General features: G+C 50.7%; 1 protein-coding gene across 1 annotated transcript in view; it reads left to right on the top strand.

Annotated features, from left to right (window-relative positions):
• CACNA1H (calcium voltage-gated channel subunit alpha1 H) overlaps positions 1–16,761 on the top strand; it is a gene marked incomplete at both ends in the record, with an annotated part of 158,083 nt that overhangs the window by 125,042 nt on the left and 16,280 nt on the right. Inside the window, 11 exons of the mRNA XM_082291933.1 lie at positions 319–442; positions 561–629; positions 739–923; positions 2,756–2,882; positions 3,192–3,317; positions 3,810–3,899; positions 4,625–4,838; positions 11,924–12,075; positions 13,840–13,949; positions 14,459–14,592; positions 15,341–15,411. Of these exons, the coding sequence (XP_082148059.1) occupies positions 319–442; positions 561–629; positions 739–923; positions 2,756–2,882; positions 3,192–3,317; positions 3,810–3,899; positions 4,625–4,838; positions 11,924–12,075; positions 13,840–13,949; positions 14,459–14,592; positions 15,341–15,411 (1,402 nt within the window). The remainder of the gene's footprint in view (positions 1–318; positions 443–560; positions 630–738; positions 924–2,755; positions 2,883–3,191; positions 3,318–3,809; positions 3,900–4,624; positions 4,839–11,923; positions 12,076–13,839; positions 13,950–14,458; positions 14,593–15,340; positions 15,412–16,761) is intronic.

Genomic DNA, 16,761 nt, shown 5'->3' with positions numbered 1-16,761 from the left:
TTGAGATGATGGAATACTGCATTCCTAGCGAGTCTCCCCTTGGGAAAAATCCTTCGGAGTTTTAGAAATCCAGTCCCTGATTTGGAGGTCACAGTTTCCGTTCGGCATGGGCAGAACTGTGTGGTTCACTCCATTGCTTCAGTGGCCTCACCAGCATTATTAATTATTAATAATTAATGATGATCATGGCCGAAGCTTGGGGAGATGCTGCCTCACCTCCTGGGCTGGTGCTGGTGGCACAGCTGCAGAAAGCTTTTGGGGAGGAGCCTGTTCCTGAGCCAAACTTCTGAAGGATCTGTTTGTCCCACCTTGCTGCAGGTTCCGAGTGATGTGCCAGAAGGTCATTGCCCACAAAATGTTTGACCACGTGGTGCTGGTCTTTATCTTCCTCAACTGCATCACCATAGCTCTGGAGAGACCAGACATCGACCCCCTGAGCACGGTGAGAGGCATTTCCTTCCTCCATCCACCATCCAGGTCTTCATCTCCTCAGGACCAGACCCTGCAAGATAAATGTTGGGTTTCTAACTTGCCTCTCTTTGTTGTTCTGTGTTTTCCAGGAAAGGATATTCCTGAGTGTCTCTAATTACATCTTCACTGCCATCTTTGTGGCTGAAATGATGGTTAAGGTAATTAGAACTCCATCCCATGGCTCAGAGCAAATTCTGGCAAAGACCAGCCCGTGCCAGAGTTACGATCTGGGTGAAGATTTCAACGTCTCCCTTCTCCTGGCTGCAGGTGGTGGCCCTTGGCTTTTTCTCTGGGGAGAACACCTACCTGCAGAGCAGCTGGAACGTCCTGGATGGAGTCCTGGTCTTTGTATCCATCATTGACATCATCGTGTCCATGGCATCAGCAGGAGGAGCCAAAATCCTGGGAGTCCTTCGTGTGTTGAGGCTTCTGCGGACCCTGAGACCTCTGCGGTACGCGCTGATAAATCAGAGCGTGGGGGAAATGCACAAGGGCTTGCTTAACAAGACGAAAAACTGAAATACAGCAAGGGTAGGAGCATCTTTGGGGAGCTCTAAACTCAGTGAGAAACTGTTTGAAAACAGTGAAATGAATTCCAATTCATTTTCTCCAGCTTGGATACGAGCGGCTGGAGTTTGGAGTGAGTGCAGTCAGAGCCTCCTCCACACTGCATTTTTATCAGGCCTTTCCAAATCGCTCTGGCTCCTTCTTCAGCTGCACAACCTCCCAGGCATTCCCCAGCAAAGAGGGATTTGCAGTTGAACAGGTGCTGATGAGGATTTGATAAGCTCCAGCATCCTTCCCTGCTCTCCTGAGCCTGCCAAACATCCCTGCAAAGCAGCTCCTCCCTGAGCAAGGCAAAGGAGGGCAGAGCTTCAGTGTTTGGGAACAGGAGTAAAGATCATTTGTGTTTTGGTTGTGATTGTGCAATAACATAGAGTGAGAATGCTTGGGGGGGGTTGTATCAGCTCCTGTTGTGGTTTTGTCCTGCTTGGCAAGAACCAGGAGCCTTTTTTTACTGAAATTTCAGGGGAATGAGACAGTCACCTCCAAAAACCCGTGAACTTTCTGGGACAGAGCTGTGCTTGTGGGAGTGATAGGAAGAGGCAATCTTTTAGACCTCAAGAACAACAGCTCTTTGTACTCCGTGCCACCTTAGTGACAAGTTAGTTGGTGTTTCTGGCTCCTCTCTGTTCTGCTGGTGGCATCAGGGTCCCCAGGACACCCTGGACAAGTGACCCTGTGTGACCCACATAAGTGGGAACAGAATTGAGGGCACAGGCAGTTCATGAGGAAAGGGAAGGGGGAAAGAGGGAATTGGTCTTTGAGAATAACTAGGCCAGATCCTATGAATAGAAAGGAATTCATCACCTCTCACCACGGCACAGGATGGCTCCAGGGACCATTCCTAACACTTTGGAGGTGCAGTTCAGTCTCCACATGATTTCTCTCAAACAAGACCCTGTGGAAATGCTGCAGCACAAAACTCTTTTCTCTGGGCTTGGCAGGCACAAGGCATCATCATCGGTGTGAGCTGCAGCTCCCTGCAAGGACTCACCCTCCACAGGCCCCTCCCAAAAACAGCTTTGATGTTCTCCAGGCAAAACTCCCACCTCGCCCTTCCCAGGAAAGCTTGGCTTGGGCTGGTTCCACTCACACATCCCAGGGGACAGCAGTGCATTCCCCAGGCTCTCCTCCAGGAAAGCAATGCTCCTGTTCTTCATAACACCCAAAACCTGCCCCAGAGCACACCAGGAAGCTGCTTCCCAATGGGATTGACCCTTTGGCTGTGGAGCTGTTGATCACAGGCTCCTGTTAGCTACGAGCCAGTTCAGGAACTCATTAGGAAACAAATTGGAATTACTCTGTTTGGAAAGTTGTCATGGCCACTACTGCAGAAGGAGCACCAGACATGCTCTCCAGTCCTGCTGGGAAGCTGTTCACATGTTGGGAGAGGAAGGAGGATCCTGCCTGTGTCCCTGGGCTGGGATCAGAGCCCTTGCAGGGATCACTTCCCTGGACTGAGGTACAAACACCCCAGCGGGGGAACTCTGAGATCCTGCCCATAGGAAGTCTCCCCTCCTCACTCTGCCCAGCTGTCACTCCTTGGATTCCATCTGATGTGACTGGGAACGTTCTGGAGGTCTGAAGAAGTCCCTGATTGTCTCTGAGTGCTGCCTGCAGGTGGAGGAGGGCTGTGCCAGCTTCAGAGAGCAGACAAGAAGCAGCTCGGTGATAACAGAACAATTAAAAGCTTCATTGTCTTGTTGGGTTTTTTTTCCAGAGTCATCAGCAGAGCCCCAGGTCTGAAGCTGGTGGTGGAAACCTTGATCTCCTCCTTGAGGCCTATTGGGAATATTGTTCTCATCTGCTGTGCTTTCTTCATCATCTTTGGGATTTTAGGGGTCCAGGTAGAGTATTTCCCTCCCCGTGGCTGCCTCTAAGCAACTGCTGCAGAAGAGAAGCTGCTTTTCTCACCTGCTGGGTTGAGGTGGAAATAATGAGCTGAAATGCCTCCAAAGGAAGATTTCAGCTGGGGAAGAAGAGCCAGGCTTTAGGAGAAAGGGTGGGGTTGGCACCTGCTCCCAGCAAGGATCTCAGGATTAGGAGATGAACCTAAAGATGAACTCCTCTAAAGGAATGAAAGATAAATCAGACTTTTTAAAGCTGCTTGGGTTTTGTTCTTTTTTTTTTTTTTTAATTTGTGTTCTCAAATGCAGCTTTTTAAAGGCAAGTTCTACTACTGTGATGGCCCTGATGTCAAAAACATCACCACGAAGGCCGACTGCACCAACGCTCACTACAAATGGGTCCGGAGGAAGTACAACTTCGACAATTTGGGGCAGGTAAAGTCCTCCCTGCAGGGATTTTCAGGGCCAGCTTTTCATGGATGTACACTTAAAATGTGTGGCTTCAGGAGGGCGTGGAGCCTCCATCATAGGAAGTTTCCAGAATTAGTGTTGCAATCGTCTATCAATGGGTTGATACTTGCACGTGGTGATCTTAGAGTTCTTTTCCATCCTCAGTCATTCTATGACTTTATCTGGAAATCTCTGTCTTTTGCTCTAAATGACTAAAAATGGATCAGATCAACACTTGGTCTCTTGCTGAGGTTGTGCAGTTCGTTGTTTTCAGGAGTGTTGTCCTGAAGCCACTGCTCTGGAATGCAACCCCTCAGCTGCCCCTTTTAGCCTCGCGATTTCTTGCTGTTCTGTTTGCAAATGAAGAAAATAAGGTGCTTCCTTCTGGCTGAAAAGCAGGCCAGGCCACAGGAGGAGCTGGGAGTTTCCTCTCTGGGGACTGAAAGGCAAGACCAACCTCTTCTGTCCGTTTTCCAGGCCCTGATGTCCCTGTTTGTCCTCTCCTCCAAGGATGGCTGGGTGAACATCATGTACGATGGGCTGGACGCCGTGGGCATTGACCAACAGGTACCTGTCCTGCAGAGCCCAGCTGTGCTGCTCTCTCGAGCCTCAGGCCTGAGTGATCCAGGGTTTTTCAAGTCCCAGGAAGGAGCAGAGCTGTAGAACCTCCTCGAGGTCCCAGTTACCCACTGAGCTGCCAAAGTTTTCCACTCCTTGGAGTTGCTTTTCCAGTGGCTGTAGTACAGGCAAGGTCTAATGGGGTTTTGAATTAGAATGAGGGTATTTGAGGATGGGAAACCACCAGAAGTGTTGTGCAAGAGACATTCAGTTTGTGAGTTAGGTGGCATTTTCCGTGGGAAGTCAAGTCTCCCATGAGTAGGACCCACACGGAGCCACAGTAACACTTTGGACCTAATTTCCCCCACTTCTGAAGATCTGGTAACAACTGAGAAACATTAACCAAGAGCCCACATCTGAAAAATTAAAAATCTGGAGCCTGTCTTTAGCTGAAACGATCTTGCTGGTGGGATGATGCTCATCCACTGAGATTTATCTGAAGCTGTGTGAAATAGATACCAAAATAATTAAATCCTGTAAGGCAGTTTAGAGTGGGCTTTACACCAAAAGTGAATTGTAGCCAGTGAGAAGGTGAAGGAGAGGAAAATGCTTTGGGAGAAATCTCTTCCCAGTCCTCTCCTCCTCCCCACACAACTCATTGCTCCAGAGCACCCAAAAACCTGATTTAACCCACCTTGCCTGTGCCGCTTCTCCCTTGTTCTTACCTCCCCCAGCCCATCCAGAACCACAACCCTTGGATGCTGCTCTACTTCATCTCCTTCCTGCTCATCGTCAGCTTCTTCGTGCTCAACATGTTCGTGGGGGTGGTGGTGGAGAACTTCCACAAGTGCCGGCAGCACCAGGAGGCGGAGGAGGCGCGGCGCCGGGAGGAGAAGCGGCTCCGCCGCCTGGAGAAAAAGCGCAGGAGTAAGGAGATGTACCTGTCTGGTCGGTAGAGTGCCTTACAAACCAAAATCTTTCTGAGCCCTGCCTGCTCCCAAAGCAAGATTTCCTTTTCCTTTGGTTTTTTTTGTTGGGGTCCAGGAGGTTGTGTTGCTTCGTTACCTCTTTGGCGGTGCCTTAAGCCACGGGCTGGCGATGCCCTGGGATTGTCCTGGATGAGCTGGTGGGAAGCGGTACCTGTTCACCTGGCTGGGGAGAAAATCCCCCTCCAGCAGAGTCCTCTCTGCAAGGCCACAGTGTCCCCAGCACCGAGGGACACAGGGGTGAACAGCTTCAATGCTTCCCCTGCGCCTGGAGGCCACTCCGAGGCTCCTCCGTGCCTTAACGCGCCGCTTGCATCTGAGGGGGGTGGCGGGGTTTGATTTGTGAGTTCTTTTCTCAGATAAAACAGCAGCGATGCTGTTTGGGAGTCCTGGAGCATGGCCCCGCATGCCACGGACACTGCATGGGGGCATGGGCAGAGCCACGGCCTGGGGACAGCAGGGCAGCCCCGGGCTGGGGCTGGAGGGACAATTCCTCTCGGGGAGGTGTCCATGAGAAGAGATGCTTGTCCCATTCCAGGCTGGGATTCACTCCCGGGACTCGTTTTGTCCTTGGAACACTGGCCAGGGGCAGGGCCATTAGGGTGCAACAAAAGGCCTTTAGCCAAAATTTCCTTCTCGGTGGATCTAGCAGGGACTGTCAAACCCAAAAACCACCTGAGCCTGTGCTCCTTCCCTGCCCCAAACCTGTTCATTGCCACCTCCCCAGGGCAGGCTGCACCTGGGACCAGCTGCCTTTAGCATCGAGTGGGTATGCCCAGGAAAGGTGCCAGGAAAGCAGCCACAGCTTTCCCACAAGCTTTAGTGAGCAGGGATAGCCTGCCAGGCATTTTTGAGGAGTGAGGAAACCTGGCCACTGAGATCAAAGCTGAGCTTTTCGGGCCCTGTTTGCTGCAGCAGTGCTGTGACTCTGCCTGGCTGTGTCATCTCCTGGAAGGACCCAATACTGTGACAAATCGTTGTCTCCCAAACATCAAGCCATGGATATCCATTTCCAGCTGGAAGAACAGCCCAGCTCCAAGGACACAGCAGGGACAGGCTTTGCTGGGAGAAACCCCATCCCATTCCCTGCATCCGTCCAGGCCTGAGGCAGGAGCTGTGTCCCTCACAGCCCCTCTCCTGCTCCTCTGGTGCTCTTTGTTAGAGCCAGGGGACACCTCAGCACTAAATGGTGGCACCGTTGTCCCCACAGGGAGAGCCAAGCCCATTTCATTTTGGCCAGTTGTGAGTTCAGTGCCTGGCTTACAATGAAATCCAGCTCAAGCAGACAGTGACTCTCTCCAGAGATTTCAAAGAGTTCAAATGCAATTTCCTTCCCCTTTTCCCATTTTGCTTTGGGAGTCTGAGGGTGGAAATCCTGAAGGCAGCATTTCCAGCACAGGGAAATCAGTCACAGGCTCCCCAGGGTCCTCCTTATGCAGCTTCTGCTCCAAAGTGCTGACCTCAAAGACATTCAGATGAACTCAAAGTTTATATGACATTTTAAAAAATAAAGCAATTTTAAGCATCCTCAGAGAAAACAGGGGCACAGGTATGGAGGCACAGCTCAGTTCCTGATTAGGAAATAAATCTTATTAAAGCCTGGCTGTGACTCCACAGCTCAGACACCAAAAAAAGAGCCAGTCCTTGTCAAAGTGATGGACACTGTGACATTGTCCCTCTTTATCCACCACCTCCAAGGAGCTATTTCAGAGCAACCATTGCACAGATGAGGGTTGTAACATTTCACGGAGAGCACACAGGGAGGAGGACAGATTTCTGGAAGGGGATCAAGTCAATACAACAGCTGAGGAGTGAAACATTTGGCCATGTGCTGGGCTTCCAGAAGGTTCCCTGAAATTGTCTGGCTCTACCTGCAGGTACAGCTTGGCATCCAGACTGGAGTTGTTAACAAGGTGAACCCAAATATCTGGTACACATTTGGGAAGATTGCTGTTTCCATTTTAAGGGATTCTTTTTTGTTTCGATTGGGAGGGGTTTGCACCTCCTGGGGGATTTCAAAGACGATGGATTTGATGAAAAACCCGTGGCAGACTCAGAAAGATGTGAGCTGTGGCTGTGGGGTGTGTGTGTGCTCGTGGAGCTGTGGGATCTGCATGGTGACAGCAGCTGGCAGCTTCCTCTGCTTCCATGTGTCCCTTCCACCGCTTCCATGTGTCCCAGCGCTCTGTGCCACCCCTGTGGAACAGCAGGAGAGAGCCTGGTCAGCCCAGGGAGAGGAGTGAGGACTGTGGGAAGGCTGACAAAGATCCCTGCTTTTAACTCAGTCACCATTCCCAGCGTGGGAGAGACCAGGAGAGGAGCAAGATTTAGGCCACAAATGCACCCTCTGGGCTCGCTCTCTGCCTGGCACCTTGTCTGTGTGTCCTGTCCCTGTCCCCTGTCTGTCATGTCCCCTGGGGACTGGGGGCTGGGGGGTCTGTCCCTACCTGCACACACAAAAATGCATCACAGAGCTGTGGCAGGCTGGGATCGGGGCTGGGAATGGGATAAACCTCAGCTGGGTGATCTGGGCACCAATCCCAAGATGAATCCAGGATTTGGAGCCCGGCAGAGGGATTGCTCCATGGAGAACACAGCCCTGCAGCAGGACCCAGCTCCTTCTCAGGTGGGATGGGGACTCATCAGCTGCTTTGGGGGGATTTTTCAGCAGGAAAGTCCCTCTCAGCCCAATTCTCTGCTGTCACCACCTCAGACCTTTCCAAAACATTTCCTCTTTCCCATCCAAGGGCCACTTTGCTGAAGGGATTGGCTGCAGGTTCACTGTGCTCAAGGAGAGCGGAGGGCAGGGGGTGAGGACACTGAGAAATGCATTTGATGTGGTTTTAAAGGCAGAACTGCTCCGTGAACTTTTTTATGTGAAGGGAAAAAAAATTCAAGATAAACCAGAGTATTTTTCCTGACGCAGTCCCTACTCCATCCATTATATCCAAGTGTAATTTAACAATCCTGCTGCTCTCAGCCTTTTAATGAGCTTCTCAGAAGACAGACTGAAAGCAGCCTCCCCAGACTTAAGGTTTTGATTAAAAACACGTGGATCAGCTTGATCTCCTCTGCTTTTGGGATCCAGGGCCAAATCCAGCCCTCGTGGATCTGCTGTGTCAGGTCAGCTCCACACTTCAAAGGCTGCAGGGGGGTCTGGGTGACACTGGGGGCTGAAAGCAGAGCAGGAAGAGCTGGAAATCCCAGAATCCCAGCCCAGGGAAGGCTGTAGCTGGGAGCAGAGTGCCTTCCAGTGGTGTCCCTTTGGGAAGACTCCAAAAACTGAGAATTCAGATATACTTTTTCCCCATTTCCTCTCTATGAGAGGAGAGTGGCCACAAATCTTTTCCTCTGAGGCTTTTCCCAACAGAGCTGGGAATTGTGGAAGGACGAGGCCGTTTTAAGCCCCGGCAGAGGCGCCTTTCAGAGCAGTGACTGCAAACCTTTCTCTAGAGGGTGGCACACGCTGATATTCCAATTTAAGCACCCCCTCAGTGCCACAAACCCTCTCTATATTCACCAGAAACATTTGAGCTGGAGCTCCAATTTTGGGTGCTGTATCCCTGAGTGTTCAGAGTTTCCAAGCAGGGAATTATCCAACCCTGCTGCTTATTTTTCCAGGCAGCTGCAGGTACAGAGCTGCTCTGTTCCAGGCATGAATAACCCCATTAGGGCTTTCTAATGTTTCATGCAGAGCGTTGTAATGGAGGAGCTGGAGCTGGGGATTGTAATGCCAACTAAAAATGCTTTTAAGCCAGGGGATGGTGCTTCATTAATTTTCATGTCAGCAGAACCACAAGCAAAGTTTAAATACTCTGCAGAGAGGTGAGATTCAAGCATTAGCCAGCATCTAAAAGTGGGGGGAGGAAGGGCTGGGATTTTCCTGTTTTTCATCTGTTTGATGGTTTCTTTTTTCCCTGCTGTGTTTCCGCCAGTTCGAACCAGCAGCTGAAGGGAAACTTGTCTGTGTTTGATGGAGAGAGAGCATTTATAGAGCATGGAGTGCCAGGACAAGGGGAATGGCTTCCCACTGCCTGAGGGCAGGGGTAGATGGGATTTTGGGAAGGAATTGTTCCCTGTGAGGGTGGGGAGGTCCTGGTACAGATTCCCAGAGAAGCTGGGGCTGCTCCTGGATCCCTGCAAGTGCCCAAGGCCAGGCTGGACGGGGCTTAGAGCAGCCTGGGACAGTGGAAGGTGTCCCTGCCCATGGCAGGGGGTGGCCCTTCCCACCCAACCCATTCCATGATTCCATGATGACAGAAATCTGCCAGTTGGCTGCTGGGAGTCTCATCCCAAAAACCATTTTCCCAGAGAAACCAAGGCACAGGTCGTGTTTTGCCTGCTGGGATTAATAATGGATCAGGTGGCCCCTGGTTGCTGTGCCCACATCCCACGGAGCAGCATCCTCCTCATCCAGGTTCTCCTGCAGATCTCACGGCTCTGGTTGTGCCAGCAGCAGTCAGGGTGTGTGCAGTGAACCCTCAACACAATCTGGGGACTTAAAATTCCCTCTAAGAGTTAAAAATGTGACCTGAGAGGAGCTCAGAGCCCCTTCTGTGCTGTCAACAGAGGTAAAACTTCCCGAAGGGAACTCTGAAGGGATTGGGAACGACCTGAGGCTCTGGAGCTCTGCAACTCCCTCCTGCCAGAGCTGTGGGGCTGCTCTCCCACTGCTCCCACCCTGCTGCAACCCCTCTGCCTTCCCGGGATCTCCCAGTCCAGCCCTGGCTCCTCGGGCATGTGCCAGCTCCCTTCTCCAGCCTGGCACGGGCAGCATCTCCTCGAGTGGACACTGCATGGGGTCCTCCTGAGCATGGCCCTGCTGCATGTGGGTATTGTCACCTCTGTCACCTCCATCCCCACCGTCCTTGCATGTGTCCCCTGGGGGAGTTTCCTTCCTGTCCCTTAAGCTTTGGGCTGTGTGCATCCTAAAGCAGCCAGGCTTCTCCTAGAGCTCCCTCAGGTTAAGCCTGTCCCAAGGTGTCCCAGCAGGAATTTGGGCAGGCCCGGGCAGTGCTGAGAGACCTCTGTGCTGTAGGACAGACCCACCTTTAGGGCTGGCTGCTTGCTCCTTGGTTTTCTCCTCTCCAGCCCATGCAAAGAAGGAGCTGTGTTGCTGCCAGGAAATTCAGGAGGTTTTCAGTTCAGTGCCTGACAGTGGAAAATGTCTTCTTGTGATTCTACGTACGTAATTGGTTTATAAAGTAGAACAGACACCTGATCTTTTGCTGAATAATGAATAAATTGGGCATTTGGGCAGGTGAGGGGTGGTTAAAGCCACCTGCAACCTCTTTTCCTTACGTGCTGCCAACGCATCCCTGCTCACGTCCTGAAATCCATTCATCAACCATTCATCAGTAATAAATATAACATTTAAGGGTCTTCTCAGACCTCCCAAGGAGTTGATGATTTGCACTCCCAAGAAGACATTCCCTAAAAAATGAAAAAAAAAAAGGACAAGGATGTTGTAATGCTGAACACACATGAAAGCACCTCGTCCGGGCTGAAATAAATATTATACTGCAATGGTTTTGTTATTATTTTGCAGGCAGGCTGAGCTCAGTAGCAGAGACAGCCCCAGCAGTCCAAGATGACTCGTAGGATTAAGCACATGAAAGCAAGAGAAAAAAAAAAAGTTTTCAAAACCAACTCTGGTTGTTTTCATCTTGTTTTTCCACACCCCTTAGCAGAAAAAAACCCCAAGCCTTGGTGACCCTGGTCAGGAGGAAATGTTTTTTAAATGCCTCCACTGTACTTCTAACTGCCAGGAAAAAAAAAAATGTAGTTGAAAGAGAGCTGCAGATTCTGCTTCCCTTTATCCAACTAATTTCAAAGTTTTGGATTTTAATCTGGCATCAGTTGCAGCACAAAAAATCTCCCACGTTTCAAGAGTCCTTCCATCTGAAAGGTATTAGCAGGATGAGAGGAGTGGGAGATGAATTTCAGGAGGGCACTGAGTACTTCCAAACTGATTTCCCTCCTTATTTTCAAGGTGAAGCAACTTCTGAGCTTTTCATGCATTTAAAGCTGAATTTGATGAAATATTTGCAAAATATTCGCTGTTAAGAACAATCCTGTTCTGACTTGGTGCAGCCTCAGTGTCTCTTCCACTTGTAAAATCCACAGCAATGCTGCCTTGGCCTTGTGTAAACTCGGAATATTTACATTGCTTCACTTGGAAAGGAATTTGACTCCATCCAGTGCCCACGGCCATCCCTGTGGTCACAGTTTCATTTGAGACAGACACACGCAGTAAATACAGTCCTGGGGTCCAAACACTCTCCTTGGAGCAGCCCCAGGAATTTGGTCACAGGCAGAAATTCCCCCATTTCAAAGAGAAAAAAAAGGAGGGATCACAACCAGAGGCAGAGATGTAAAATTCACGTGGTTGTGAATGGTTTTAGATGCAGCTGTGCCCTGAGCCCTGGATATATTGTTTAATGATCTATTTTATAAATAGAAATTTATATTTCTGTTTCCAGACAAGCTTGTGCTGGTTGTCCTGGCAGAGCCAAACGCTTTGTGGCCGTGTCCTGTGTGCTCCCAACCCTCGGGAATGCCCTGCCACGGCACTGCTGCTTTTCCTCAGGCCTTCCAAATGCCCCAAAAACCTCCTGGCACTCAAGCTGAGCTCAGGGCATGTTCTTCTCCCACCTGGAATATGCCTGGCACCAGCAGGACTGGGAGAGATGAGTCCTGCCCGAAGCTTTGGCCTCACCTGCAGCTGAAGCTTCGCTGGGTTTGAAGCTCTTCCCTTGGCTTTGGGTCCCGTGTCCATCCTGCTCCTCCCCCTGCCTGCTTCCCATTCCATGAGGGGAGGGCAGAGGGAAGGACCTGGCTGGCACCAGAGTGGGCTCATCCCAAAAACCCCACTGGGGCAGTCCTGGGAGGCGGAATCACTCAGGAATCACTCGACCGCTTCCCACGGTTTGCTCAGCTCCATTCTCCACCCTGTGTCCAGGTGGGAGATGACCCTCAGGCCACGTGGTGGTGGCCACCAGCCCTGCAGCACTCGTGGCTCATTGGTGCCCTTTGTGTCCCCCGCAGAAGCCCAGCGCCGGCCCTACTACGCCGACTACTCACCGGCGCGGAGATACATCCACAGCCTGTGCACCAGCCACTACCTCGACCTCTTCATCACCTTCATCATCGGCGTCAACGTCATCACCATGTCCATGGAGCACTACAACCAGCCCAAGGTAGGAGCTGCCGCTCAGCACGGCTCCCTTGGGATCCAAGCAGCCACGGGGCCGTTTTCCCAGTTCTTGGAAAGCCTCAGCATTCTGATCCAGCTCTGCCGTTCAGGAGTCGCTTGCTTCAGGCAAAATCTTGATTTCCCTGCTTTGGGTAAAAACCCCCCGCTAATGGAGAGTGAATTAAGCTTTTACCAGGAAAAGACCAATCCAAATATTTCCTCTCCTGATCCCAGACATGAGTGAGCCTTCACACTGGAAAGCAGTCCAGGGTTTTAGGACATTCCATTAGCAGATATAAACTTGGAGTTACTGCATGCAGAGCGTTTCTTTTCCTCAATGAAGTTAGAAAAAACCAATTTAAAAGTCCAATCCTCCCTTTTTTTATATATTATAAAATCATTCTTCCCTCAGAACACCTTGGACATAAATCATGGGGGCTGTCCATATATAAATTTTCCATTTCATTATCACTGATGAAGCTCTGGCTGAGCATTTCCTTTTCCAGCATTCCATGGTAACCTGCAAATGCCTCCTGGATGCTGAGCCAGAGGGTAACGTGTGTGTGTGTGTGTGTGTGTGTGTGTGTGTGTTTTACAGCAGGAAAATTCCTTTGTTTCCCATGGAAATGTTGTTTATCCACATGAGGTCTTATTTACACTTGGTTTACATTCCCTTAACACCGAGTTGTAAATCCAAATGCAAACGTTCACAAATGATGGCAGAAGTCAGGCTCGGGCTTTGGATGGAATAGGAAGTTGTCCCATGGTTTTTAAGCTGCCATTTTATTTCAGGCCCTGGAACAAAAATAGGGATTGTTGCCAACACCAAAGAAACTTTCAGCTCTTGAGTCCCAAAATTTGGGGCGTGGCCATGCCCTGGTGACCCCGCTGTGTGTGTGGGGTCAGCAAAGCCCAGGCATCACACAAAGGGGACAAAAAGAGCTTTCCTGTGCCCTGGGGCTTCCTCAGAGGTGCTTTGCAGACTCCTCTGTTGCATTTATTTCCAATTTTGTCTGGTTCGATGCTCATAATTCCCATTTTTTAGTGGAAATGCAGAGTCCTGTGCTACACTGAGCTAAATTCCCCTTTGCTGCCTCCTGTCCCCAGTCCCTCCCCAGTTCTCTATTTTAAGGCCCCACAAGATTCCTTTGCTATTGTTGGCCCAGAGCTCCAATGAAATCCATTATAAACACTCATCATCCTCAAGTATAAACACTGCGGATTCCTGACTTCCGAGAGCGGCTCCGTGGAGAGCGGGAACGTTGCACCAAATATGGACACGCTTTGCCCAGCTCTGGAGATGTCCCATTTTTCAAGAAGGAAAGGTTTAATCCATCTCCAAGGTTTATTTATTTTTCTGAGCTTTTTAAGCAAAGCCTTTGTCCCGAGGGCTGGAATCAAGAAATGATCCATCGAGGCTTTTGTTCTCCCCAAGGCTGGGCACTTCAGACCCAGGAATCTTCAGGAGATAGGGAAGGGGTGAAGTTTTTGTGTCTGGCCCAGACTGAACAGTTTGTGCACTGAGCTTGAACCTGACATTTTTAGCAGAACTAATCTTGGTACTTTGGAGGGTTTTCTTTGACTCAGGGGCTGAGCCTTTATTTGAGTTCTGCTGGGTGATTTAGTGAGCTCTGCCAGCCTTTACGACTCAATTCCTGATATTTCTGTGCTTCCCTCACCCTGCTCCCTGCCAGCCTAGGGGGTGGTCTAGGAAAGGATAGCTGGGCCAGCCTAACTGGGCTGGCCTAACTGAGATCTCTCTTTTCAGTCCCTGGATGAAGCCCTCAAGTACTGCAACTACGTGTTCACCATCGTCTTTGTGTTCGAGGCGCTCCTGAAGTTGGTGGCCTTTGGTTTCCGGAGGTTCTTTAAGGACAGGTGGGATCACTTTGAACCCCTGTGGATTTGGGATTCGAGGCTGGATTGACCCACTTTCAGGGCCAGATGCTGGGGAGATGCAGCATCGCTGTGGTGGCACAGGAAGAGCCCAGGGCTGCTCTCTGTGCGTGCAGACTTTGTAGTGTAAGAGCTAGAAATCCTAAGAGCTGCTGGCTGGGCTTTGCAGGAGGAGTTCCGGAAATCTCCCAAAATTCCAAAAGCATCTTTTCCCCCAGTACCTCCCTTTCCACGAGGCCTGACCAGCTCAGCTCAGAGGTCAGAAACACTTCCCAGTCAGCTCCCTGTAACTTCCCAGATTTTGTGGCACACAGGATGTCTGTGCCAGCTGCTCTGAGCTGGTTTTGTACCACCTAAAATTCATGGGCCCAGATGGGAATGAGGAGATGCACTTGGGATCTGCTGGTGCCTGTTATTAACATAAAATTCCCTCCTCCTGGATGTCTATCCATGTATCATTTGGATTTTGTGTGTCCTTCCTCTCTTGGTAGGTGGAATCAGCTGGACTTGGCCATAGTTCTCCTGTCAATCGTGGGGATCACGCTGGAGGAGATCGAGATGAACGCTGCGCTTCCCATCAATCCCACCATAATCCGGATCATGAGGGTGCTCAGGATAGCCAGAGGTGTGTCCTGCTCCCGGGGTCTCCAGCCACCCCAGGAAACCCTTTGGACGTTCATCCTTCACACCCTGCTGGTTCAGTTCCAGTGGGGAACATGAGATGTCAGCTCAGAGACAAGCTGGGGGTTCCATGGGGTTTTCCAGTGGCATCCTCGGTTGGATTCTGATTCCAGCCCGGGATCACAGACTTTTTATACTGGTCCAGAGCAGAGCGGGAAGCGATGGCAGTTGGAGCTTGGGAAGATGTTCTTCACTGATGAGGTGGCTCCCCATCCCTCTCCCATTTTCCTGCCTGCCCACATTGGAGTTCTTGCAGGTTTTTGTCCATTTTCATAGAATCCCAGAATGGGTTGGGTGGGAAGGGACCTTAAAGCTCATCCAGTTCCAACCCCAACACCTTCCACTGTCCCAGGCTGCTCCAAGCCCCATCCAGCCTGGCCTTGGGCACTTCCAGGGGTCCAGGGACAGTCACAGCTTCTCTGGGCACCCTGTGCCAGTGCCTCAGCACCCTCCCAGGGAGGAATTCCTTCCCAATATCCCACAGCCCTGCCCTTAGGCAGTGGGAATCCATTCCCCTTGGGACTGACAGTGGGATGCTCAGTCCTGCAGGGATGCAGAGAACTCCCCACGTGGATAAACGGCTGTAAGAGAGATTGAAACCCTCCCTGCCAGACCTGAACCTGGATTTCCTTCATGCATTTTCCCTGCAATATTCCCCAGCCCTGCTGAGCAGGATTTGCTCTTCATTTCAGTGCTGAAACTGCTGAAAATGGCCACGGGCATGAGAGCTCTGCTGGACACGGTGGTGCAAGCCCTGCCCCAGGTAAGCCCCCAAAATTCCTCCATGCCCAGGGTGTCCCCCTTGGGAACACAAGTGCCTTTGGGGCTCCATGTTTGGTGGCCTCTAGAAGCCACCTGGGGAGGGTCTCAGCTTTCTCCAGGCCTTGGGAGCGGAGTTTTGCACGGCTCATCTTGGAGCGTGTTTGATGGGAGAACCAAAATGATGGGAAAAGAGTTCCCAGAGAGCAAACTCCTGTAGGCAGAGCTCCGATGAACCCCACATTTCACTGGCAAGTTTGGGAAATGCCAGGATAGACAGAGAAGGATGTTGGAGAAAGCACTGGGAGCAGACTGGGAGCTTCCAACTCAGGAGTTTTGTTTGGGAGGCAGGAACAACCACAATTACTGACAGACGAGCTGCAGCCTCGGAAAGGCAAACTGGGGAGATGCTTCTGAGGGTTGAAATCTTGTTTTGGGGTCTCCAATCACCAAACTCTCCTGAGCTGCAAGAGGAGCAGCACCTCTGCCAGACTCAGACTGATATTTGATAGGATCCCTCAAGTGTTCACTTCCTGGGACTGCTTTTTTATGGATCTGTTTATTTGAGAAAAGAAGGAAAGAAACTTTTTGCCAGCTTTCAGTCCTCCATCAGAATTCCAAGGTGTTGAGGGTTTTTTGAAATCTTTTAAATCTTACCCTTTTTAAGGTGTGTTCTGCTCGTTTGTGGGTGTGCTGGTGTGAGCTCGGAGCTTTCCATGTTTGGGGTTAACGCAGCTGCCTGCACATTCCGATTCCCTGGATCCCAGGAGCAGCCAAGGGCAGACACCGTGTGCGAGTCTCCTGCAGAGGACAAGTGGCCACAAGAGAATCGGGAGCAAACATACCCAAAACCACCCTGGGACTCAGTTCCTAAGTACAGAGCAACCCACGATCCAAGAACCATGATCCAGTTCCAAGAGAACTGGAAAACAGGGAATCTTTTTACCTTGGAAAGACCCCTTTGCTTTGCTCTTCATCATTGCCATGAAGATGTTTCTAATCTGAGCATTTGCCCTTTGCTCTCCAGATCTGAAGGATTTCGGCTGAGACTAAAGCAGGGATTCACCAGCCTGACCCCCAGGCTGGCATTTCATGGAATCCTTGCATTTGTGTCTGGTTTTTAATTTACAAAGCCCCGTGACCACAGACCATATTTTCTCTCCCTCCTTGTTTTCTCTTCCCCCATACAAACAATAGGGTGGCTCCAGGCCAGGCTTTTGGCTTCCTTGGGGTGTTCTTGCAGTTTGCATTCCAGGCGAGGTCTCTTGCAAAGGGAAGACCCCAGGGATATTCCGAGCCGATCTCGTGCAGATAAAAAAATGCCACTTTGGCCTCCAGTGAAGCTGGGAAAATG

Source organism: Coloeus monedula (assembly GCF_965178545.1).
Source record: "Coloeus monedula genome assembly, chromosome: 16".
In the NCBI taxonomy this organism is placed as follows: Eukaryota; Metazoa; Chordata; class Aves; order Passeriformes; family Corvidae; genus Coloeus; species Coloeus monedula.
The sequence above is the reverse complement of the archived record's forward strand: the minus strand, read 5'-3'. Positions and strand labels throughout refer to the sequence as shown.